At 36.3% G+C, this 27,311-nt stretch overlaps 1 protein-coding gene and 1 non-coding gene across 10 annotated transcripts in view; both read right to left on the reverse strand.

Annotated features, from left to right (window-relative positions):
- Nucleotides 1-27,311, reverse strand: part of ITGB8 (integrin subunit beta 8) — a 120,634-nt gene that overhangs the window by 29,811 nt on the left and 63,512 nt on the right. For all 9 annotated transcript variants that reach the window (XM_063667488.1, XM_063667487.1, XM_063667490.1 and 6 more), the window contains 5 exons: nucleotides 22,196-22,281; nucleotides 18,705-18,879; nucleotides 6,573-6,819; nucleotides 5,042-5,207; nucleotides 3,985-4,143 (listed from right to left, as the gene is read on the reverse strand). In XM_063667488.1, the coding sequence (XP_063523558.1) occupies nucleotides 3,985-4,143; nucleotides 5,042-5,207; nucleotides 6,573-6,819; nucleotides 18,705-18,879; nucleotides 22,196-22,281 (833 nt within the window). The remainder of the gene's footprint in view (nucleotides 1-3,984; nucleotides 4,144-5,041; nucleotides 5,208-6,572; nucleotides 6,820-18,704; nucleotides 18,880-22,195; nucleotides 22,282-27,311) is intronic.
- Nucleotides 8,468-8,538, reverse strand: LOC129041819 (small nucleolar RNA SNORD56). The gene has a single exon (XR_008503955.1). It is a non-coding gene; the product is annotated as a small nucleolar RNA SNORD56 (small nucleolar RNA).

Below are 27,311 nucleotides of genomic sequence, written 5' to 3' on the forward strand. Positions count from 1 at the left end.
ATAAATGTAATAGCGTTATGAACGTTTGTTAACTCAGGTAGCAAAGTTATGGATTACATTAGCAAAGTAGCTTCTTAAGCTCTCTTTATTCATCTGCAGTCCTGGAAAAATTAAGTATCATTCCAAGTAGTTAAGATTCATAGTAAAAAGAAAGCTTCCTAAATGGCATACTTAAAAGTCAAGTACATGTTAAAGTTGCATGAGGAGAGGCACAGTGTTGACTATTTTTGCCAGTGAGAAAGCAAAACTGTTCAGTAATGCCTAATAGGCCTTCTGCAATTCTGCCTCCATACTATAAGATGCTGATCTACTCAGCAGCTAGTCTATCCAAATGAGCCTGCAGGAAAAGGAATGAACTATGAAGCCAGCAGTAAGGGGATTCTGAGGAGGTATATGATAGGAGGGATAAAGAATCACTGGCCATAATGTGATGAGGCATATAAAAGGCTGCACAGAAAAACACCAAGCTTAAACCAGTAAATACTAGTGAATATATGGTATGCACTAGTACATACAATAGGAATGTGGTAGGATCTTGCCAATTTGAATCTCGCTATTTAAAACTGTGAGTCACATCAACATCTGAAAATCCCATTGATAAGGTTCATTGGATGACCTCCACATACTTGTTCCTTGGTCTTCTTTCATTGTTACTGAAGCCCTTCATGCTATTCTTGGCCTCCACCAAGGGGTGGGTGAACAGTTTCTGGGAGGGCTCTGACTAAGGGTGGAAATAACCCTGGAGAAGCTGGGTGGGGAGACAGGGTGAAATTCCAAACCCTCAGTATTAATAATCTACTACATCATTAATAAGTTTTGTATTAACATCTGCCATTTTAGAAAGAATGTCACATTTCAAATTGTCATTATTACTGGATAAATTATAAAACTATACTATTGCTAAAGTTTTTTTATTCTGGCACTTGATCTTGATGAAAAAGCAGTGGAAAATGTAATTTATTCAATAGTGTAACATCATTTGCCAGCAACCATATACAAATATCACAATGTGTAAATATAAATTATTTTATATTATATGTTGTTTTATAACTTATGCAAGTCAAATCATGTGGTTATACTTTCATAAGACTGCAACCAGAAAGACAAGAAATGACAACAAGAACATTATTTTTCTTTTTCTTCTGCGTTTCAGTCGACAGACTGTGGCAAAGTAAAGAATGCAGATTTTAATATAAGATTGAGACAGACTAGGGCCAGCTCTGCAATTTATTAATGTTTTAGCTGTTTATCCTCAGGCAACTTACTTAGCTTTTCTGACCCTCAGTCCTGCTGTTTGTAAAAGGAGGCTAATTATGACTACCTTATAGAGTTGTTGTAAAGATAAATTTGATGCTGTATGCAGAGTGATTGCTACAGTGCTTTCAGTTGAATACATACTCAATAAAATGGCAGTTGTTATTAGTCTAGGGTTCACATTGACCTTCAGGAAATAGCTATATGTATAAACAACAGAACTCTCTCCCATGTAATTTAGACATAAAACGGGTTTTTTAAATCAGTTATTTCCTTTTATAAATACAAAACCCAAGAATCTTGGTTCAGATTCTTGAATCAAGAAGCTCAGATACCATTCAACATTATTGGCATCGGCTGCTGGAGATAAAGCCAAGAAGCAAAGTGTTTGATTACTTGTCTTAAACAAAATTTAAAATTCCTCCATAATGGCCAAATAGGGGAGGATAGAGGTCATTTTAAAATGCACAAATAAATATGCCTAGAGTCAAAGTCAAGGTAGCTTTCAATATAGAAGGCTCCAAAGCAGTAGCACATCTTGAATATATAAATTCATGGCCAAGGGATCAATCAAAATGCTTCAGCTTCTTTTACCTAATATGTAGGCAGTGACCCTACAAATGAAGGGAATGAGAATTTTGAGGAAGATAATCCCTTAAAACAAAGACCTGGGGTAAATAAAATAAAAGTATCCTTCTAAGGTGTTAACAAACACATTATTCCTTGGATTACTCAATATACTACAGCAGTGACATGTGGAAGGGTCATTCCTTTAAATACTGGGAACAATGACCAAGAAGGTAAAAGAAGGTCTTGATGTGGTCATCCAATTTCCTGATGTCATAAGAATCCAAGCCCTATCTAAAATTCCACTGGACTTATAACTTATTTCCATAAGGTTCTGTAACATGGTATATGTCTAAAATTATGACAGCATTTCTTTGCCTAGGAAATCCTCCCTAGATGAGCAATAGTATCCTTTTAAATACAATTATGGAGAGATGACTTCAGTGACTTGGCAAAACTTCAAAAGAATAATACAATTTGAGAATAATGTCATTGTTATTTTCTTCTTAAAAAAATAAAAACCTTCTCTTTGTCTCACAATAGAATAATTCTTCCTGTACCCTCTCCTACTCCCCAATAAATAAATTAGAACTCTACCATCTATCAAAAGAGGTTAAATAGAAGGAAGGATAGATAAGAAATGACTAAGTAGAAGTAGGTGGGTCTGTCAAAGTGAAATAAGGCTGAGTAGAAGAGAATTATGGAAAGACACTATTGGAATAACTCCAATTCTTTAATTTTTGAATTCAATCTCTAGTTACCTTTTGAAATCTTTATAGTTTGATACTACTTTCAAGAAACTAAAATGACCAAGGGTTGAACTTGTTTCATATGGTAATAGAATTGCCGCTCTAGAATTTCAACAGATCTGGTAGAGTATTGCAGATGAACTGGTGATCTATTTAAAATTTACCCGTGGGAACCACACACATTTCAGCATAATTTTCATGCTTCTGACACTGTGATTCCCAAACTGTGTGTGAGGTGCTTGGTGCACTGCAGCACACTCCCAAGGGTGGCAGGAAATAATTTAAATCTTCAAGAGAAATACAGTGACATTCAGCATGTATCAGGTACCAATGAAGAACTAGTTGGAGGGAGTTCATAGTTTTAAGATTACATTTGGTTCTATTCTTTTAAATGACATTAATCTTTGCCAAGCTGGTCAACTTGAAAATCAACATGGAAGAAGAAATCAGGGTAATGATGACCAATCTGATTTCAGGATTTGAAAATTTCATAAGTTACTTACTAAAACTGAAACATGTATCTCTACACTTGATACATTTGTATTATTTTTAAGGAGATACTAAGTTGTTAAGACATAAATAGTTGAGTTATTTGGACTTAATCACTTAAAAAACAGAACTATTAGGTATTTCTTTTGACCCATGGGTGTCATGGAATAAAATCACTGAGAGACTAGGGTCTCATGAACCGAGAAAGTTGGAGAGGTTCTGTTTTAACATATGCAAGAATATATAAATAAGTGTCAACATTAGAAGTAAATGATCCTTTGGACTGTTGATTCTTCACAACTAGAATTAGATAATGCCAGGGAAGATATGGTTCTAGGTGATTATATTAAATATATGATTCAGAGCTTATACTAACCCTCAGGAAGCAAGCCAGATAGTCACTGATTTAAAAAGAGATCTTAAATAGACAAGACCTTAAATAGATAAGAGGTAAAGTACAAAATAGAGAAAGCCTGCTTTGTTTGACTCTCTTTCTCTCTTGCCTTTTTTCCCTGGTTTCTATTTAGTTTCTACCTATTGTACTGTGAGGTTTCCTCCTTAAAATGTTTGTAGATATCAACCCCGTAGAACTGGTCTATTCGTATAAAGCAAAGGTATACTTTTTTCCCCTGTCCTAGAATTACATAAAAAGTAAAATCTTGTATCATTTTTATTTTCAAAAATTATACGGTGCTTTGTCATTCATCAAAGAGTCAGCTACTAGAAATTGTCAAACTGTTTTATTCATATATTTTATTGATCAGTATTTATAGATTGCACTGTTCCATAAATTCTCATGGCTTCTCCTTGTTCTGTATCTTTCTTTTTTAGGTAATTTCCTGGTACAAAAATAGTTGAGTTGCCAATTTAAAATTGCACTTTAACCAGAAGAGTCATATCTACTAAGGGGTTACTGCTACATTACCATGGTTGTCGATTTGACGTAGACATTGTTTTTCAGATGGCAGTTTCCGTCATTGGGCACCACTATGCCTGCCAATTTGCTATCAAGAGCAAGATGAGATGTCTGATCTGTCATCACCAGCAGCAATCTTTTAGCCTCTTTTCGCCATCCAATATGACTCTTAAAAATAAACATATAATTAGACTTTGTACAATAACACAGATCTGTACTGTGGTTTTTACCTCAAGTAAACATTATGTTTGAGTTGACGAACAGTAAGTCAGGCTAGAACGATGTGCATGGGTACAACGCTGCTGCATAAATAGCTTTAACTTTTATTTGTAAATCCTCTATTTTCCCACAGCCATGTGACCACACTAGTTCCTGGCTAGAGATTTCTAGTGTTCCAGTGGAGGAAGAATAATATAGATTAAAAAGTAAGAGAGGCCAGGCATGGTGGCTCATGCCTGTTAATCCCAGCACTTTGGGAGGCCGAGGCGGGCGGATCACGAGGTCAGGAGATCGAGACCATCCTGGCTAACACGGTGAAACCCTGTCTCTACTAAAAATACAAAAAAATAGCCGGGTGTGGTGGCGGACGCCTGTAGTCCCAGCTACTCGAGAGGCTGAGGCAGGAGAATGGCGTGAACCCGGGAGGCGGAGCTTGCAGTGAGCCGAGATTGCGCCACTGCACTCCAGCCTGGGTGACAGAGCGAGACTCCATCTCAAAAAAAAAAAAAAGGTAGGAGAACAAGCTGAAGTGAGGAGGGCAACAGTCTACTTCTAGTTCCTCCTTGGAGTGTGGCGCATGAGAAAAGCAGCCCTTTGGGAAAGAATTTTCACGTGCATAACCTATTCTTTCCCTTTTGTCTTTTCCTATTTAAATCCTTCCCCGAATTTAGCCCCTCTGTCCCGAACACATACCGAAATGAATCACCTTGGTGAGGAGTAAGAGATAGTAAGATATGTTTTCTTCTATACTACGTTTTCACTCCACAAATCGAAGAGAAAATAAAAATTCTAAATTCTTTGAAAGTTTTGCATCTTAGCAAACACTCGATAATGTGAAACGTCTTACTTCACAGACAGCTGCCTGAAGCATGGCGTCAAAACCTCCTTCCGGTGTATCTATGTTTCCAGAGATCTTCTGTCTATGAACTGCTTTCTCAAACTCAGTGATGTTCTCTGTCAAAGACAGCACATGGATGTATCCATGGGGAGGCATGCAGTCTAAATTGTAGTCACTGTGTGGGAAAAGAAGAAGTGTAAAGTTTATTTTGCTCTTCTTAAGCATTCTGGAATACTTAACAGTAAAATTGTGCAGTTGTGTGAAAAGGGAGTACTTCTTTTGTGCCAGGGAAATTTTATACGACAAAAATCTATGCTTATAAAATTAGAGATAAATTCAATACTGATGACAATTTCTTTGCAAGTAGGAAATAAGACTATAAGCATTTGGTATTCAAAAAAATAAAGATGATTAAACGTGTTTGTTAATATAGGACAGTTAAGGGCTTTCAATATTTAATCTGCACTGTGAATTTTTGAGGTGAATATAAGAATGTGCAGTGATATCTTATCGTTGAACAGCTGAGAAACACTTCTGGAAAATGCTTTTGAGGAATTTAGTTGAAATATATTACTTTTTTAAAATACTGCACTAATTTTTAAAATGATGCTTGGTGGAATTATTGATGAACAATCAATATTCATTAAAATTATTTTGAGAATCCATGATACCCAGAAAGTAAGAATGATTCCTCCGGTACATTCACCTCAAGAAGGCTTATGAAACTCCATTAATGGATGCATCAATCCTATTCTGGAACAACAGATGACAGAGCTGTTTTGGTAAATTGGAATGTGTATTGTAAAGTAATCTAAGCAATTTGTAGAAGCAAGAAAGATAAAGTCTTTTATGAAAAAAGATCCATACAGATTTATTTTTCTGAAAATTCCACAGGCTAATGGCAATATTGTGTGAGACACTTGTATTTTTAAGGTTAATTCTTTCATAGTGGGACATACGTTATTTAGAATCAGAATTCTAAAATGATAAGAAAAAAGGCTCTTTCTAAGCAGTCAAATTCTCATCTTTTGACCCACTTTCTTTGTGATAGCTGAGATTTCTTTGTAGTCACATCATAGACAACATCATTATCCCCAGTCACAGTACAGTAATGGAGAGATAGATGACGTGTTGGCACAAACTCTTTAAAATGTGTCAAATCATAATTCAGCAATTTTGGAGCAATCAAAAAATAAAAACACAGAATTTCCAAAGAGGTATTTATGTACATGGCAGCCTAACTATTGAAGCTTCATTCAAAGTTACTAACATTAGGTAGGGTTTATTGTTTGTTTTTGGTTTTGGTTTTTTTTGGTGATAAACCGGCTAAATATTTAAAGAAATATAAAATAAAAAGCCCAATCTGCAGGTCATCTCAGAAGTTTTCAGATATGAAGAAACCTCCCCACCTCACCAAATATTTTTCTTCTTATTTTATAAGACAAAAATATAAAATTTGGTAAGTTCTTTGCATTAAAAACAAAGTGAGATTTTATAAGCAAAAAATTAATTTAGCATATCCACATCAAACCCTAGATACCTGCATTGATTATGAATCCTTTCGGGGTGGATGCTAATGTATGGTGAAACTGTTTTATCAACGTATGAGCCAAATCCAAGACGAAAGTCACGGGAGAAAAATGCCATTTTTCTAGATAAATCGTTTCCAACGGAATTTAATTTTTCTATATTATTGTGCATTGATGCTGAGACATCAACAAGATAATAAAGATCCACAGGATATTTCTTCAGAGGATGAACTTTCAGCATAAAATTAGCTTCAGCTCCTAGTTCAACAGAAGAAAAACATCATGTAGTCTTCATTTTAAACTTTTCAGGATAAGCTCTTAATAAATTAGTCACATTCTAGCACCTAGCACAATCATCACAAATTTGCACATAAATTTTGGAATATGCTAGTACAATTATAATAATTATAGTATAATTATTATTCTAGTATAATTGTAAGGCAATTTGAAAACCATACCAATTTATTGGTCTCCAAATCCTACAGTTCATTTCCCACAATTCTATAGGCTGAATAGGGATAAGAACAAATGGGCCAGCTCCATATAAATGTAACAGGATATTGTATCATTATATGAACCTCCATTGCCTTAGTAGCTAGAAAAACACAGTGCAAACCAGCAAGCAGCATTCGATCTCAAGACAGTGAGGGGGCTGTACTTGTGGAATGACTTGAGGAAAACTGGGAAGGTATCTTTAAAAAAAGATGATCTCCTATTGGATAAAGGCATAAATTTATTCCTTTGGGTTAAAGTGTATTTACACAGGAGATGAGAAAACTCTGGTACTGTGTAGTACAACAAGCTATTCAAAATAATTAGTACCTCGTCACTAGTTAGTTGGTAAGATTCCTCCCATCAGTTAGCCAAGTGAAGGAATGAGACAGTGGGCTAAAAGAATGGTGCCCTGTAGTGCCACATGGAGGACCTGGGGAAGGTAGGGGTCAGCATTTGTCCAACGCACAGTAGGTGTTCAATGAACACATGCTGAGGAGGGGTCCCATGAGTGAGGCACCCTCCTTGGGCAAAACAACTGATGAGGAGAGGGGGCTGCCACAAGGACGAATGTCGGTAGTCCCCGCAGGGAACTACAATTTTATTTACTTCTCTGTCATATTACTATTTGATACAAGGACTTGGGTTGTCCCCCGTAACCCTCTATAGAGTTGGTACCTCTACTTTTAATTTCAAATATATGGTGAAAAGGCATCTATTTAAAGGTAAGCAATTTATAATTTGTAAATTTTACTTTTTTAAACTATTAAGCAAATGCTTTGTAAGTCATTATTTTTCCATAAGAATACTCTGAATGGAAAACATTTTTAAAATAAACATTCATTTGTATACATAATTTACTTATTTAAAGAACCTTCTAATTTATCAAATTATATTTTGGTGTTAGTATAAAACAGCAATATTTTCTTTTCAATTATTTCACAAATCAGATGTTTTTCAGCCAAATTACCTACTGTATTCAAAATAATAAGGTTTTGCTGGTATATAATAATAATTATGGAGAAAGGGACTACTCATTCCTAATTTGCTTTTTCTGTGCAGGCAACCCCTTTAGTGTAATGCTCCTAGGTTTTGGCCCATATTTGAAAGGAAAAATAGGGCACACATGGCCCAGCCCAGTCCATTCTCTCATCCCTTGCCTTCAGAAGCTAGGCTGCCACCTGAGAGCATATCCTATATTCTGCTCTGCTTTTGGGCTTCTGTTGACAGAAAGAACTGTTCCTGTGGCAGTGTTCTGCAATTTGAGTGGAGAAATTAAATTCAGGGGAATGTTAGACACTGGTACACTGGGCCAGATAGATGAGAAGTAGAAATTCAACACTACTGGGAGGGCAGTTCATGTTCAGGCACTTGAACCTTGATGTGTGGATCAGAGTTTTTTTGTTTTTGTTTTTTACTCAGACAAAAAGTGTTGACTCTCTCTAGGTGAACTGCTGTTGATGAAAAGTGTTGCCATCTTGGTAGATTTAAAAAAGATTGTTTTTGTAAACCGGCCACATGGTATCATGGTATTTTTATTTTGGTGAATTGCTGCAGTTTATGGTGGCTCTGTCTAAAGATAAATGGCTGTTTTCAGAGGTATTGCTAGATGTAATAGATGGTCAGCATATTGTGCCAGGGACCCAGCAAAGGTATAGGTTGGTGACCTCAGCAAACAACCAGAGCCTGTACAGCATCAGCAAAGGCACAGTCCTTGGAGGTAAGCTATTCAGGGCCCTCCAACCAAATGCTAGCCACACAAGGGCCCTCAGCAGAAACCAGCTGCTCATAGCCTAGCAAGCAAATTCCGGTCTCACTGGCCTCAGCAAAGAAGAAAGGCTGTGAGAAAGCACTGCCAAATGGTTGGGGTGTGAGAGTGTGGGCTGCTGTGGCTTGATTTTGGATTCTGTGAATTCTGGCCGTAGCACGTATACCAGGGTCAGCTGAGGCCTTGGTAGAGAAGTTTCTAATAAAGAGGAAAAGAGACTATTTCCATACACAGGCCTTTTAGTAATTGCTGGCAAGAATAATAATCGATACTTTTACACTGCAAGACCCTTGAGCTTGCTGTGAGGGTCTAGCTTTAAGTAGTCATTTCAAGGTAAATAGACCTAGCTAGGCTGACCCCAAATAGTGCTCTGCTTGATAAGGAGGAAACCAAAGGGGTCAAGCTTGGATTACCATATCATGCCCATTAGTTTGAGATGTTCCTCATAATATGCTCTCAAGTTGGCTTTGGATTGTATAATTATAAATAAAGGAGAAAACTCTTGGGGGCAGGTGTCCTAGGCATCAGTATTCCACAGTAAGAGGACATAGAAATACCTTTTTGCGGCACTGTGTATATTGTGTCCCTAGTTAACAACCCCACTTAACCTTTGTACGTGATCTCATCATAGAGCCACTTATAAACTATTTTGGACAAGATGCCTGGGCATAATTTTGGAGGAGAAATGGAATAGGGTACAAAACATGGGCTTAGAGTGACCCTGGAAATGATTTAATTAATAAAGTGTTATGACCCATTTCAGGGTTTCCAGGAAAATCTCCACTTCCCATCAGTGGTTTCAGAGTTATTACCAAAGGAACTCTAGTTGGCATGGGGACGTGGCTATATGAAAAGGACAGCAGAAATGTCCTGATAGACCATGGATCCCTGCCCTGACAGGGACAGCACCCTCAGTTTCATCACGTGCTTAATGGCAATATCTATTGGTTTTCAACAAAGAGCCTGAAAATGTTAGGGAGGGGAAGGAAGGGAAGGGGAATGATTGCTCCTCACTTTTCCTCTTTCCTCCCAAGTAGGACAAGCCCCATGACAATAACCCCCTCCCACATTCACTCCTCCTCAAGCATAATATATGATTTTCAAAGCCATTTTACCTAAAGAATTTTATTAATTTTGCACAAGCCATGTTGAATACATTTCTATTAATACTTTACCACTATCTGGGCTATTCCAACTATCAGGTATTATTAAACAGTTATATGTAACTGAATTTGTTATATAAAGATTAAACTTAACCTGGCATGTGCTCTCCAGATATTTTTAGTTGTAAGGCACCATGGGTTAATATTTGTATTGAATATTAATAGACGATATGTCAGTGTTCCCTTTTTAATTTCACATTAAGTTAATTATAGCTGTTCTTGTCATTTTAGGGGGTTTGGGTGTTGAAGATAAAGGGTAATGATTACTTTAAATTTCTGGTATCTTTCTTTGCCAGTCTCAGAATGTAACCTAAGTAAGTTTCTACAACAGAAAACAAAATTCTGGTGATGCTTCAGTTGTTTTTTTGTTCATGTACTTTGTTGCCATACTTCATTCTTTTCAATAGTTTTCTGTTTTTGGAATACAAGTAAATGTGAAGAATCTATTTGGGTGTGTGTTTATGTGAATATCTTTAAAATATCATTCAATTCTTCTCAATGCAGAGCTATCTAATTTTCCTTTTTTTTTTTTTTTTTGGAATTCGAATCACATTATCTCACCAATTTTAGGTCTTTTGTCCTATATTAAACCATCAATTCTTACCACTAAACATAGGTAAGGCCAACTTTGAGGAAAATAGTTATAATTGACTATGATTTGGGACCGACCATAACATTTCCTTCTTTGTTTTTCCTTTATGCATGTAGAAATTTCTAACACAAGGTAGAATCAGGTTAATTTCAACACTATGTTCAAACTCATTACTTTTGACCCAGTAAAGGGTTTAAGAGTTAAGAATCTAGTAGTTTAGTTTTCACTTACTTCCCTTACCTATTATTCGTCAAGTTAAACATTTCAATTGAACTCCTCTAGCATGCCAGAATACTGGGATATATTCCTATCCATCCTTGCCCTTCATGTGTTTTTGCCTGGATTATTTCCATAACCTCTTCATTTGTCTACCTCTATCATCTCGTTTTCCTGCCTTCATTATCTATACCACCGAGTCTATCCTTTTAAAATTCAAAATTACTTATTTTTTGTCAACAGCTCTCCACCAGATGGCCAATGCCCAATGGCTAAACACGTCAGATCGAAGTTCCTACATAATACTTACTCTTGTCTACATCTTTAGCTCTAGCAAAACAAATCTGCTTTAATTCCCCATATACACCCTACAAATGCATACTCCTATGCTCTGCTTGTGGTCCTTCCCCTGCCTGTGGTGGCGCAACCTCTTCTTCTTCATGTAATTACCAGTTAAAGACACCACTCAGTAATCTGCTCCTTCCTAAGCTGAGCTGAGGGCCCCGCCCCTGTGTTTCCACGGCAACTGGATCATACCACCATTTTAGTGTTTACCATATAATTATGAGACTCTAGACTGGACATCTTTATTATTATTATTTTTTTAGCAGCTAAGAGCTACTAAATAAGGTAACCTATGTAAAATATTTACCCTAGTATTGCCTATATAGTAAATGCGTATGTTAGTAATTATTACTTACTACTACTAGATTCTAAGCAACACTAGGGTAAGAACTGTTTCTTCATCTCTGAAGCCTCTGTAGTTGGCACATACATAGTCCCCCATAAATGTTTTATAACTAAACTATATTTGAAGCACATTTTGGTACAACATTTCAAAGGGCCCACATATTTACCACAGAAAGAAGCCAGTATCTAGAATTTATTTCCCAGTGTAGGCAGAGCTTCCACAGAGTTTCTCTAAGAGGAAAAGAGTATCATCTGGCTCCCAAATCTTCCTACCACCACTTATATTATCTCCAGGAAAGCTTTATCCTCATGCCTTTTGAGATTCTAAGAACTCAGACACTCATTTCCTTCCATTAATTTTAAAGGGAAGAAGTGAGTCTGTGACAGAATTAGAAAGAAGACATGGAGGAGAGTTGATGATCTACTTAGAGCTATTGCCAGTGATTGGTGTGAATACAAAGAATAAAAAGTGGTTAAAATGAGTTTTTAAACTACTCAAAGAATGATGTGAGCATCTCTGATGTACTGGGCACAACAAACATGACTGCACACTAGGAAAAGATAAGTAAAAAAATGTTCTGCATAAGATGAAATTTTAAAATCAAGAGAAAATGTGGAAAGCTGTAAGTGGAAGAATGATAAGCCAATTTCTATTCATTATACTTCAGCAGGGGAAGGAGAAGGGCCCCCAAATGGGACCAGTTTATAATGGCAAGGTACAGACTCCAGGACATTTCCTAATTTCTGTGGGAAATAAAGCGAGGAATGTGTGCCAGGGGGTGGAGAGAAAATGTGCAAGTTCTGTTTTGTTTTCTAAATTTTGAAATTAAGAAAGAGGTAAGGCATATCTGGAAAATCTTACTAAATCTACACTAAATTAGAAGATTCTTTTTGCACATTATTAAAGTGAACCAAGTTTGAAACATTTTCTTAAGTTAGTGAAATATAGGTTAAACTATCCTTATAATATACATTGTATTATTTCTGAATTAGAATTAGAGAATTCCCTTCTCTGTCCTATTTTCCTAAAGAGTTAATATCCAGTTTCCTTAGAGAACATCAACTAGGATCAATAGTCTATTTCTGTTATCATTTTCCATAAGATTCATAGCTGAAAATAAGAAAAAGTATATTTTAAGAAGTGAAAAGTAAAGAAAATGTCATTTTTTAATGTGATTTAAAACATCCAATTAAAATATAGTCCTACTAACATTTTTTAAGAAACCTAGTCAGTATATGATGTAATAAATACATTCATGAAAAATTCTTAACAGATGCTACATTGGAAGTCATAAATTTTTATCAGGGAAGAATAAAGTGATAAATCAAAATTAATATTAAGAGCTCAATGCATTTTCCACTTAGGTATGCGTTATATCAAGCCCTTGACTCTGATTCATCTCATGGTGAAAAGGACTTTCACATCATGGAGTATGTTTCTATATATCTGGGGTTGCCAACGTTTAGCTTTATGTATTATGCCCTAAGACAGATATGTCTTTGATGTCAAATTCATTTTTTAAGAACTTATTTTCAGTTTAATTTAATAAATATTTGCTATATATGGGGATTATAAACTAGTTCTGCCTCATGGAGCTCACAACTATGTTGGAAAGATGACTTACACACGTTAGACAATTATGCTAATTTGCACATAGAAATTCAAATAGTAATGGGAAATTTAATAAAATCAAGCTCCACAATGACTGACATAAAATTATTTCTCTTTTTTCACTCTCCTACTCCCCATGAGCTCTTCCCCACTGCGTTCACTTACCATCTCCTGTTGATGTCTCCTGTTTCTCTTCTATCTCCAAGCCCTATCTCTCCCCTGAGCTTCAGCCTCATATAGCTAAGTCTCTCTCTCTCAACTCAAGACGTCCCAGTTTAAATCAACACCACTTCATTCATACAGATTTCCCTACCACACTAAGTTGCTTGCCAGATCCTGGGAGTCCCACATGGCCTATCAATCACCAACTTCTGTGGATTCCACCTCTCCATTCTCTCTCAAGTTTACCTAGTTTTCTCCTGTGTCATTACCACTATCATTGCTTGTCTACAGCACTGAAACAATTTTCCAGCTTTTGAACTGTTCATTTATAGTCTCAGAAGGACCAAATCATCATTATATCTCTAAAAAAGAACAAGCTAAACTCATTGAAGTGTATAAATTATTTGTAACATACCAGTAGAAAAAATGCAACTTATAATTTTCAAACTTATGTATTTAAAAAAGAGCAAGACATTTAAAATAATATAGTTATATTTATTAGAGGCAAATAATATACAATAAACCTCTGAAAATTAGCATTCAATTAGAAAAATAGGCATATTTGTATGGAGACACAAATCACACACAAAAAAAGAGAGATGAAGATGATTAATAGCTTAGGAAAAATGTTCAAACTTTCTAGTTCTAGGAAAAAGGCAAAAGAAAACAGCTAATGGACTAAACAAATAGCAGACATTAAAAAGAATGAAAGCAGGCATGATTGACTAATGAAAGGCTAAACTGAACATCGAATTGTTTTTGTGAATAATGTAACAATCTACATTAAAAAGTAAATACATTGTCATATATTTGACCTAGCAGATCTACCGCCAGGAATGCATGCTAAATAAATATGCAGTTATATACAAAGATACATGCATAATAAGTTTCAGTGAAGATGTGTTTTAAAAAACTGCATTCAAATTTGATTGGGATTGATTGTCTTACATTTATTGATTCACTTGGACTTTGTTATACTTATAGACTATATAGATAACTGTCATTGTTATGATATTATATTCAGGAGCATAAAATTCTTCTCCATTTATTCATATTCTCTATTAGGTAGCACAATGGATCTTATACTTTTTTAAAAGTTTATTCCTAAACAGTTTACATTCTAGGTTGCTTTTATGAGATAGTCACACAATTGATCATTTTTCTTCATTATATTTAATATTACAAAGGAAATTCACTGATTTTTGAATATTTTAAAAAACAACCTGCCAGAGTAAAATTTAAAAAAATTCAATAGTTAGTTTTACTTGATTTGCTTGGATTTTCCATAGCATGATAATTTTGCTTTATCTTTTCAAAACGTTTATAACTCTTATTTCATTTTTAAAAATGTAATCATATTTATGTATACTTTTGAGAAGGATTTTAACATATCCTAAGGGATTATTCTTCGATTTTGGTTTTGCCAGAAATGGGCACTAAATTTTATTGAATTATTTTTTATTATCTATTGAGATAACAATATGTTTTATCTCTTTTTGGCAAACTAACATCATAAAAATACATCAATTCCAAAAATCAGCTATCTTTGGTTTTCTAGCTTAAGCCTATTTGTTTGGTGATGTTGTTCTTCTTATCACATACAGTTAATTTGATTTGCTAAAATTTTACTAAGAATTTGATAATAGGGTTATACTAACCTTGTAATAATTAAGTAGCTTCTAGGCATCCTCTAAAGTGATGTAAGAGTTTAGGCCGGGCTCGATGGCTCACTCCTGAAATCCCAGCACTTTGGGAAGCCGAGGCGGGTGGATCACCTGAGTTGAGGAGTTCGAGACTAGTCTGGCCAACATGGTGAAACCCTGTCTCTACTAAAAATACAAAACAAATTTGCCAGGCATGGTGGCAGGCTCCTGTAATCTCAGCTATTCAGGGGGCTGAGGCAGGAGAATCACTTGAACCCGGGAGGCAGAGGTTGCAGCGAGCTGAGATCACGCCACTGTATTCCAGCCTGGGTGACAGAGGGAGACTCTGTCTCAAAATAATAATAATAATAATAATAATGATAAAAGTAAATAAGTAAATAAATAAAGTGGTGTAAGAGTTTATATACCACAGAGATAATGTATTCCTTCAATATTTGAATGAACATGAAACACTTCTGCTCATGAAAGCATTTAGACCTAATGTTTTTAGGGAGTATTTCTTATTAAGGGAGGTAATTACAATTTTTATAATTATAAACATTTATAACCTTTTAAACTTCTTGTATATTAGGTTTCTTAGGGTTCTCTATCTTAAGTCAATTTTAGACATATTTTCCTAGAAAATTATCTCAAGACTTAAACAGTTTATTATAGATTTTTGTGCTTAATATTTCTTAAAGTCTTCTTTCTGAATTTTTTTCTATAATTATGGTTTACATAATTAGGTTATTTGATTTTTTGCCCTCTTTTCTTAATTAGATTTGACAACAATTTATCTATTTTATTAGACTTTACAGAGAACCAGCTGTCTGGTTCTCTGGATTTATACATCCATTTTATTCTTTTTTTCCTGTTTTGCATTTCATTAATTTTTGCTTTGTTTTTAAATTTAGGAACTCTTTTCTCATTTTTCTTATGAATTTTTTTGTTTATCTTCTTCTTATATCTTTGGATGCTTAGTTCATCTGGATTCATTTTCCTTTAATAATAAAAGCACTTAAAGTTGTGAATTTTTGTAACAACAACATCAGTAACAACCCGTATATTTTGAAGTGTTTGTTACTGCTATTATTGGCTTATAGGACTAGAGTTTCAATTTATTCTTGGAGATAGAATTATTTAGGAGAGGCTTCTCTGAAACTTGCTGTTATTTAATGTTTATCTATTATTTTGTATTGACTTAAAATTTTATTACACCATGCTTATAGATATTGGCATATAAGAACAGTTTTATTTTTAGAATTGTGTTTTCCTGCCTAAAGTGTAATTCATTTCTAAAAAATATTCCATGGACTTTTGAAAATATTATTTATGTATCAAATGCTATCGACTGAATTGTGTTCCGAAAAATTCATATGTTGGAGCCCTAACCTCCAATGTGACAGTATTTGAACAGGGGGTCTCTGAGAGATATGATTAGGTTTAGATGAGATCATGAGGATGGAGCCGACATGATGGGATTAGTGCACTTCTAAGAAGAGATACTGGAGAGTTTTCACTCTCTCACTCTTGTGCATGTGTGTTCTCTCTCTTTATCACTTTCTCTCTGCCCTGTGTGGACATAGCAAGCCAGGATGAGACCTCTCACCAGGAACCATATCTACTAGCACCTTGATCTTGGACTTTCCATCCCCGAGAACCATGAGAAAATAAATTTCTGTTGTGTATGCCACCCAATCAATGTACTTTGTTATAGCAGCCAAACAGACTAAGAGACTGTTTATTATTTTTCTATTCTATTATATAATTCCTATTTACTTCATGTGCAAATATTAAGGTGTGGGTTTTTCAATTCTTCTGTTTTGAAAATCCTGTTGAAGGAAAATGAAGAGTGAAGAGGCAGGAATTGAGAATTCTGAAAGATTTGCAGGAAAGATGATATTAACAACTTACTCTTAAATTCAGGTGTGAACTGGGAAGTATTTCCAGACTCATTTGAGTCAGAAAGCTGAAATATAATTGAATTACATGTGTGCTGAAAGGGGCGATGGCCTGGATTAAGATCCTGGAGAATCAGGTAGATTAACAATGGGAAAGGCCCTAGATTATAGTTTTGCTAGGGATATGGAAATGCATAAGAAATGGGGGATGTTAGAAGTAATCTCAGGCTCATATAGATCAGAAAAACTGGGATTACAAACCTAGTAGGATAATAGGAAAATAAAAAAAAAATCATTAAAGATGGTTGGGCAACTGTAACATTAAAATACAGCTTATATTCAGTGTGCACAAAGGAGCATAACAAAAATAAATAAATAAAATGCAGCTTATAATTTTCAAATCTCAAGAATTTAAAAAAGAGTAAGACATTTTTAAGAATGTAGTCATATTTATTAGAGGCAAATGATATAGGTTAAGCTTTATATATAAGCTGCTGAAAATTGGCATTCAATTAGAAATATAGGCATATTTGTATGGAGACACAAATTACACAAAAAAGAGAGATAAAGATGGTTATCAGCTTAGGGAAAATGTTCAAACTTTCTAGCAGTAAGAAAAAGGCAAAAGAAAACACAGGCAAGAGAGAGGCATGTGTAATTATAGGAATATGTAAGGGCAGAGTTTAGTGGATGTATTCAATTGGAATTAGGTGAACAAAAGCATATAATTTTTGTTTCACCCTGTCTCTCTTTTTCTAAAAAAGAATTTATTTACGACACTAAAAAATTTTTTTGCAATGGAAGGTGGGAAGAGCTATAATCTTACCAATCTAATTACTTTCATTTTCGTATATTCCTTTCCAACTGTTGCTCACAATGTCCATACTGGGCTGTGTCATTATTTAATATGGGAAAGAGCACAGTTTTAATTGGAAACTGGGAATATGCCCAGGGCCAAGAAAGTAATGGATTTTGTTTTTCTGATAATCAGAGTCTGGAAGAAATAGCACAGTTCTGGAATGGGGAAGGGAATGTGTCAAGAATGGTTATTTAAAAATTAAAGACAGGACAGGACCACCCACAATGAAATGATGAAGGATTGGATACAATTGTGAACTGCGTTAAACTACATGCATCTAATTGAGTGGTGCGCATCTGTGTACCTTGATTTATCTTACTATATGTAGTTTTTACACCAGGATTCTGTAGCACTGAAGGAAAGTGAAAGTGAATAATGTCCAGTGGCCTACAACATAGGCCAAACTGTGAAATACACTGTGAAGGAAGGGGAAGTACAAAAGAGGTATAGGAGAAAAGGTGTATATTAATCTCAGGGGCCATCACAAAACTGCCCAAGGTAATTATGATAATCATGAATTGCAGCTTTGTGATTAAAAGTCTATTACAAAGTCTCTAAGAACTTTGTAATAAACTTTTAATCACAAGTTGGTTGTGATTAAATCACAAAAATATTGATTGCTTGACTGATTTAATTTTGGAAGATCCCTTCCGAAAAGGATCAATCAAGCTAACAAATAACTTATGGAGTGCTTACTACATGCCAGTGCTCTGCTAGGCATTGGAAAAAGAGAGTGGAATAAACATGTCCCCTTGCTCCTAGGGCTTGCAGTAGAGTAGAAAAACACAATTACATCACAACCTGATCAGATTATGTGAACAGAACACATAATTAGAATATAGTGTGGTCCGGTTTGCAGTGTCCGAAGACACACAGCTGGCTGCAGGCACTATAAAGACTAGAATTCTAATTTCTTGATTCTGAGTCCACTGTGGTTTCTACAAGAACAATACTGTCTGCCACATAATATTAAAAATGAGCAAATTAAAGTAAATTGCAATTTCAAGTTAAGAATCATTATAGATTTATTTGAAAATGACCAAACCTGGACGCAGCTGGATAGACACTTCTCCTGGTGTCACCTGGGTATTAATTTCATTTTCAGTGGGTATTATAACATGCACAGATGGGTATTCTATTGAATCAACTGAGCAGCCTTTGCTTATTAAATTGGAAACAATATCACAACGTTCACTTCTTGATCCATCTGAAATGAAATCCTGTTTAAAAGAAAGAAAATCACTGATATTTTTAGTGTATATCATCTCAATTACATCCAAAGAAAATGACATAGCAAATATTGCATTTTTGGTATTTTATATCATTTTAATTTCTTCTAATCCTTATGTTTTTACTTTTTCTACAAGAAAAACACAAGCAAAAATCCTACTCCAACTTTCTGCATCTAAAACCTATTTGAGAAGGAAAAGCTCAGACTGAAGTTTCTCTGGTTGGTTTTTTTCTGTTTCGGAGACAGTCTCCCTCCTGATCCAGGCTGGAGTGTAGTGGCACGATCTCGGCTCACTGCAACCTCCATCTCCCAGGTTCTAAAAATTCTCTTGCCTCAGCCTCCCGAGTAGCTGGGACTACAGGCACACACCACCACGCCCAGCTAACTATTGTATCTTTTGTAGAGATGGGGTTCTACCATGTTGGCCAGGCTGGTCTCAAACTCCTGACCTTAGGTGATCTGCCTGCCTCGGCCTCCCAAAGTGCTAGAATTACAGGTGTGAGCCACTGCGCCTGACCTGGTTGGCTTTTTATTGGTTGTTATTTTCATCAATTTAATATAGTATTCTGGGGATATATATATATATATATATATATATATATATATATATATGAAAAGGTTTTTTTTCCTACTCACGCCTGGGTCTTTTTGACTTCCAAACATAGCAATTTGCACAGAAGTGAGAGAATTCTATCATATTCCCTTTGACAGTGAAACTTTTCCTATCATATATGCTGTGAAAGTATAATTATGCTCTGAGCCTACGCTCTGAACTCTCACTGTGCATGACACCCTGCATCAGACACAACAGGTAGGAGAGGAAGGGAATTCTTCAAGACATATCATGTATTTCATAGATGTTAGAGAGGAACATGGGGCATTAAACTAGATAATATTGATGATGCCGTTTCTATCCTAATTATTTTCCAATTACTTATGTAGTGTAGAAGGAAAGAGAAAGCAAAGTATATGGAATGGCAGATTAACATGCTACATAATAGTGCAAGCAAACTGGATACATCCTGTCTAAATTTTCTAGAGACCTTTTACTTTTGACTAGCCTTGAAAATTATTCAAGCCAGGTTTACTTTGTTACCATTTATCTATCCTAATCATGAGGAGAAAAAAAAAAAAAGAGCCTGCCTCTCCCTTGCCTCTCCTTCCAGCCTTGCTGGTTGAGGAATCATTGGCATCAGTCACATCCGCACCTAAAGGGTGAGGGATCTTCCAAAATTAAATAATACATTCTTCCTCTCAATGACGTCAAGTCAGCCTGCAGGGAGTGGACAGCTCCTGTTAATGGCATGGATAGTGGCTGAGTCCTAAAACTGGCTGCTTCCCCTGAGGTTATGTTATTAATACAAGCAATCCTCCTTGTTTCCTAACCCTGAATGAGTTGTTCCAGAACCTTGTCAAAGTTCTATATATAGTCCTAAATCCCATTTCTTAAGCCATGCCTCTGTGCCCAGTGCTTCCCACATTGCTTCATTTCATCCTCACAAGACTGTGAGGCGGGTTCAATTTGTATTTCCATTTTAGAGGTATGGAAATCTGAGGTTCAAAGTGATTAGGTAATATGTGCAAGTTTATAACATTAGAAACTGGTGGAACTAGGATTTGAATCCAACTCAGTGTTTCTTCAGAGCCTGCTCTTTCAATACATAAACTAGGCTGCACTGCGCTATATGGAATATTTGGGGACATGAGCACCCAAGTGAGTTTCTGACTGTTTTCCCTAAGATCCCATCTGAAGAATGTCGCCAACAGTGACAGGTTTTCCTTCTCCCCTCCAGCAGCCACCTCCTTTCTCCTTGACTTAGCTCTTTCTATCAGACAACTGATTCCTCCGAATACTCAAAATCCCTCCTTCTATGGCAGGACTGACAGCTATTCCCAGAGCTGTGACTCTCCAGATTATTTTCTTCCAGTCAGAGGTGTGACAGGGAGAAGGGGTCCCTCTGAAACCTGATGTTCTATGGCTAACATGTTACATGTGGCTGACAACTGGGCTTCTGTACTATCTTTTGAAGGCTCTTCCAAACTACCCTCACTAAAGCATTCAGCAGTTGACAGCAAGTTGGCACAAACTTCAGGGCTCTAAGGATTTTCCTTAGTGAAGCAGTAAAAATCTAAAATGAAGTACTGGTTTGGGGTCAGGAAATAACAAGCCATGAAACATTCTTGACAGAGAAAAACCTGGAAGCAGACACCAAATTTGAGGTTATAGAGACGAGGAAAGGGAGATGCTAGAATAAAGTGAGTTCTTTCGGTCATTTGGCTCACAGGCAGTGATGGGATCGGACCCAGAAACTCTGAAGATGTCCTCTCTATGACATGCCTGGCTCCACGGGTTCTGATGAACCACTTTCTAGTTCATGAATGACATCTGGTTTTCTCACTGGTGGAGCCCAGAGTCCATTTGGGAAGCCTTTAGGCTATCAGTACGGAGACTTACTATCAGACATGCCTACTGTTTCTTGAACCCCTGCTCTGCCTCTATTCTGACTTGCTTCCTAGAAGAAAGTGATATCCACCATCTGTGGCTACCTTTCAACTTTCTTTTTTCTCCAAGAAGTAATAAAGGAGGTTGGAAGGATAACAGTAGGCACAGTTGTTAAGTCAAAGGAGACAAAAGCTAGAGACTTATCTCCATGTCAAGCAAAAAGCCATTAAAGACCTATTTGTTTGTTCCAATTCCCAGGAGCTACATAAGTAAATGTAAAATTATTTAGGCAATCTCATACAAGAAGAAACCCCAAATTAGCAGATCGCTTCTTCAGTGCAATTTACTAGATACAGGCAGTTCTAACTCCAGATTACCAACAAAAGAAGAAAACACAAAACAACCCTAGAGCCAAGAAAGAAGGAATGCATTGTAATTGTTTTACTAAGAATTTTGTTATTAGGATTTGTTTCTCTCGGTAGAACAGAAAAACACTTATTTTGAACAACAGGATACATAACCTAATGCCTCAAGCTGAAGCAAGAATTCCACACCAAAGCCTACTGAACTATCAAAAGTTACTAGCTGTGGTTGCCAATTCTCTGTATAGAACAGATGGAAAACATAAAATGGTTTGCACTTCATTTCAAAATTACCGTAATTTTCCTAATAAAAAGGTTATGATTTATTTTATATTCAGCCAGACATGCTGTTTCCAAGCATAAAACCAAATAAAATTTTCCTTATGTTCAGCAGTATCTTTGTTTTTCCTGATGCACCTTCAAGGCACAGAATATTAGGAAAATGAACTCATGCTATAGCTCAAGTCAACCATGAGAAAAAGGAAAAAAAAATGGCACACCTCTTGAACACACCATCCACATTCTGGACCCAGCGCAAGGCACCTGGCACAGGATGCTGCATTTGAAGATGCACATCTATTGTCTTCTGCAATGAAGGAGAAAACAGTTATAATTTACTCAAAATAGAAAGCGTATACAATTCTAGACTAAAATGAAACAAACAAATGAACAATTGAAACGAATGAAAAACTGAAACAAGAGGACCTTTTATTACAAAAATCTGACAACAAAGATATATAATTTATTGGAAAGAGTTGACCTGCTCAATGTAATTAATAGATACCTGGATAATTATGATTTAGTTATGAATTTGGGAGAAAGAAGAGTGACAAAAATCTGATTTTGGTCAGGTTTGGGGGTCTGGCTTCAATTCTGCTGCAATAGTAGAGGGCAAGGACCTTCCAAATTTTTTAGTAAGTTTAGTAAGTTTCACTGTATTTCATATTCTCCGAAGCACATAGGTGCTTTGCATTCTAGAGTTTTTCCTACAAAAATTATTGTTTATAGACATAAATCTCAACATATAAATTCACATTAAATCACAGTGAATGAATTTTCTGAGAAACAATCTTGATGGGCATATAAAGTAATTAACTTGGGAATTCTAATTGTGTTAATATTGATTATTTTGGCTTGAGGAATACCAGAACCAGACATACTGGCATGATTTAGTATTTTAGAATTAAAGTGGTTAAACTGAATGAGTTGTTTTAGTTAATTTAATTTCTTAGATTGGAGGACTTAAGATTTAAGATCATGACCAATTCACATTTCCATAGATTCCTGCACATGTCCATAATATTTTAATAACATAGTTGTGCCTAGAAATTATTTACCTTTATCCCTCTATCCACTAACTGCTGAAACAATTAAAATAAGCCTCATTAGTATAGGTTGAAACACAAACTATGATACAGAATGAGTCATACATCATTTTATCATGAGTTTTTAGTAGAATAATCGCATACTTCCTACAGTCTACTCTTTACCACGAGATGTTCTAAGGACACTGGAAGTCATGGTGTGATCTGTCCATCTCACTCAAAGTAAACAAAAGGGACATCCCGGATGTAGGTGGATCACAGACCAGATGAGGAGAGAGATATATAAGCAGACAGTATCACATAGTATAAGATGCACAGAGAGATTTCACCAAAGTGCTAGAAGAACAGGGAAAAGGTGCCTCTTACTCTGCTTTAGAGAGGGATGAGTAGGGGTGGAGGAAGAGGGCATATTTAAGGATTGCCCCCTGGAGGCAGTCACATTTAGTATCTCTCTTTGCTATCTCATTTTCTTTCTTCTAATCCATGTTTATCTCTTTAAAAAATGCATTACATATAGAAGAAAAGTATGTGTGTGTGTGCACACTCATGCACATGTGTGTATGTGCCAGTCACACATGGTCATGGACGTGGTAATTTTAAAGGGAATAGAGACCACAAAATCTCTAGCTAGCCCTATTCCAACTGTTTTCTCTTTTTTCCTTTCTCTCTCAACTTTCCCCAATATTCTGGAAATACAAGATAAAAGCAGTTCTGACCTGGAGGTAGAAGGGGATGAGAGGGGAAGGTAGTAGGAGAAGAGTAGAGAGGGAGGAACTGTGTTTACTCCTGTGTTTACAGTTAGAAGTGCTAACTGGGGTAGTATGGAGCACCCTTCCCTGTATTTCCCCAGACACTCAATGGAGTAAGCAGAAAACATCTTTCCCTAATACCTCTAATGTTCTATTATCTCCTCTATGTATCTCCTTCTATGCTTTGTCTTTCACTTTATATCAACTTTGTGTATACATTGTCCAAAACTCTTCACTTCACTAATCTTTCTAGACCTGGCCTGGAACTCAAAGAACTAAAGTTAACTCTAATATTTTGTGCTTCCTTTACCACCAGCTTGGCTACCCAAAGTATGAAAACTCCTTAGCCTAAAAATTTTCCATCTGTTGTAGGCTGCCAAACTGTAAAATCTGCTTACTACTAAAATGTTCAGAAAAGTGAGTGACCTTTTTAGTTTTGTTTCCAGAAAGAAAACCAATTTAGGTATAGACATTAACCACATTTGCAAACTGCTATGGTCTGAGTGTGTCCCCCCAAATTCATATGTTGAACCTTAGCCTCTAATGCAATAGTATTAAGAGCTGGGGCCTTTAGGAGGTGATTAGGTGATGAGGGCCCCACCCTTCTGAATGGGATTAAGGCTCCAAAGCTTTTAGCTCTCTTTGTCCTTCTGCGCTTCCATCACGTAAGGACACAGCAAGAGGTCCCTCACAAGACACTGGATGCTGGCAACTTAATCCTGGACTCCCCAGCCTCCAGAACCGTAAGAAGGAAATTTCTATTGTTTATCAATTACCCAGTCACAGATATTTTGTTTTAGCAGTACAGATGAACTAAGACACAGACCTAATTTGACTTTTGCCAACTCGTAGCCTTGACTCAACTGAAACATGAAATTAAGTCTATTTCAGTTCAGACTTGACCAAGACTTTCACTCAACAGGTAAGACTTTTGTGTTGGCAGTTAAGACTGCAGTCTCAAAAAGTGGATAAAGAACATGAACAGACACTTCTCAAGAGAAGACATTCATGTGGCTAATAAACATATGAAAAAAAGCTCAACATCACGGATCATTAGAGAAATGCAAATCAAAACCACAAGGAGATACCATCTTCTGGTAGTCAGAATGGCAATTATTAAAAAGTCAAGAAACAACAGATGCTGTCAAGGTTGTGAAAAAAAAGGAACGTTTTTTCCAAGTGATTATATACAATAATATAATTGAAAAAACTCCAAAAAAAAAAAAAAAAAAGACTGCAGTTTCAAAAGTAGATCTACCATTTGATTCAGCAGTCCTACCACTGGGTATCTACTCAAAGGAAAAGAAGTCATCATATCAAAAAGACACCTGTGTGCACATGTTTATCACAGTACAATTCACAATGGCAAACATATGGAATCAATCTAAGTGCCCATCAGTGGAAGAGTGCACAAAGAAAATCTGGTATATATATATATATATATATATATACCATGGAATACCACTCTGCCATAAAAAAATAATAATGTCTTTTGCAGCAACTTGGATGGAATTGGAGGCCATTATCCTAAGCAAAGTAGCCCAGGAATGAAAAACCAAACAGTACATGTTACTTACAAGTGACAGCTAAGCTGTAGGTACCCAAAGACACACAAAGTGGTTTAATGGACATTGGAGACTCAGAAGAAGGGTTTGGGAGAGGGCTGAGGGATGAAAAATTACCTATTGTGTACAATGTACACAATTTGGCTGATAGAAACAATAAGAGCCCAGACTTCATCACCATACAATTCATCCACGTAATCAAAAACCACTTGTACCCCTAACGCTACTCAAGTAAAAAAAAAAAAATTAAAGGACTGTAGTCTCACGGAAGGGAAGCTGTGGAGTCTAGGACTCCAGTCTCTGTTTCTAACAATTGTCTGACTCTATTCTAAGTTAACCTAGTACCTAGTTTCAAGCTCAGATAAGGCTCCTACTTCCATAGTACACATGGCAAAAACAAATTCACAAGTGAAAATCTGTTTTCTTTGTATTCTGATTCTTTTCTTTAAAAAGTTCTAGTTCCCATCTCTAATCTCAAATTTCAGACACCTAACGATGATGACCCAGAGAGAGAGAAATGTTGGTCCTGTCAATACTTCCCAGGTTCCAGGGCTGACATTTCTCAGGGTCTACATAGCTACAGGAAAAAGTATCCCATAAATGGATCTGGAGGAGGTGGCCACATGGTTCTGCAGGACTACAGGAAGGTCATAAATTGAACTGCATGGGAAGAGTGTCAAACATTATTTCTGGAGAGTGTCATGGTTATAATTCACAGAAGACATGCCAGACACACTTTGGCATGCAGCATTTTAAGAATTTTCTTTCTAATTTAAAAATATGCAAGTAAGTAAAATACCAAATATACCAATATCAACAATTACAGGAATTCTTTTCACTGAATGTTCAAAGTATTATGAATGCTATTAGTCAGTGTGTGCTAGGAATTTCTTCTCTCTCTCCCACACACACACACACACACACACACACACTCTCTCTCTCTCCTTCCCTCCCCTCCCACAACACACATACAAACACACCCTTCTGTGAAAGTAAAAAATCTTTACACTGCATATACAACAATGCATAACTGCTGTTTACAGACACGGACAGTTTGTCTTCAGCTTCTGGGTCTACCTAGTTCATTTCCCCTCCCATCCAACATTACAGGAAAACTACTTTCCAGCAATGGTTCCCTAGCAGCCCTCAGCAGTGCACTGACACCTCATTAGAGTTGTGCCTGAGTGGGTTTTCCCACTTTATGATTGCGGTTGCTGCTTGTTCGGCTATTTGCCTAGTGATGTTGCAATATGCACCTTATTCTTTATATTCGAACACTGCATTTTAATAAGGATTATTTTTTATTGATCCCAGTGGAAATTCTTAAGCCAATGGAAGAAGTATTATAATGTGCTAAAGCACAGATCCTCAGAGCCTCGTCTTGTGCTCATTTGTTTTAGTTCTCAGTGCCTCATAAAGCCCATGTTATTAAAAAAAAAATGTACTGCCTTAGTGCTGTCCACAATAGCAAAGACATGGAATCAACCTAGGTGCCCTTCAGTGGTGGGCTGGATAAAGAAAATGTGGTACATATACAACATGGAACACAACACAGCCATAAAGAAGAGCAAAATCATGTCCTTTGCAGCACAATGGATGTAGCTGGAGGCCATTATCCTAAGCAAATTAACTCAGAAACAGAAAACTGAACAACACATATTACCACTTATAAGTGAGAGCTAAACATTGGGTACACGTGGACATAAACATGGGAATAGTACACACTGACAACTACTAGAGGGTAAAAGTAGGGAGGGGAGCAAGAGTTGAAAAACTGTCAGGTACTATGCTTAGAATCTGGGAGATGGGATCATTAGTACCCTAAACCTCAGCATCATGCAATATACCAGGTAACAAACCTGCACATGTACACTCTGTATCTAAAATAAAAGTTTAAAAAAATATACTGCTGGCTGGGCACAGTGGCTCATGCCTGTAATCCTAGCACTTTGGGAGGCTGAGGCGGGTGGATCACCT

Source organism: Pongo pygmaeus, chromosome 6 (assembly GCF_028885625.2).
Source record: "Pongo pygmaeus isolate AG05252 chromosome 6, NHGRI_mPonPyg2-v2.0_pri, whole genome shotgun sequence".
Taxonomy (NCBI): Eukaryota; Metazoa; Chordata; class Mammalia; order Primates; family Hominidae; genus Pongo; species Pongo pygmaeus.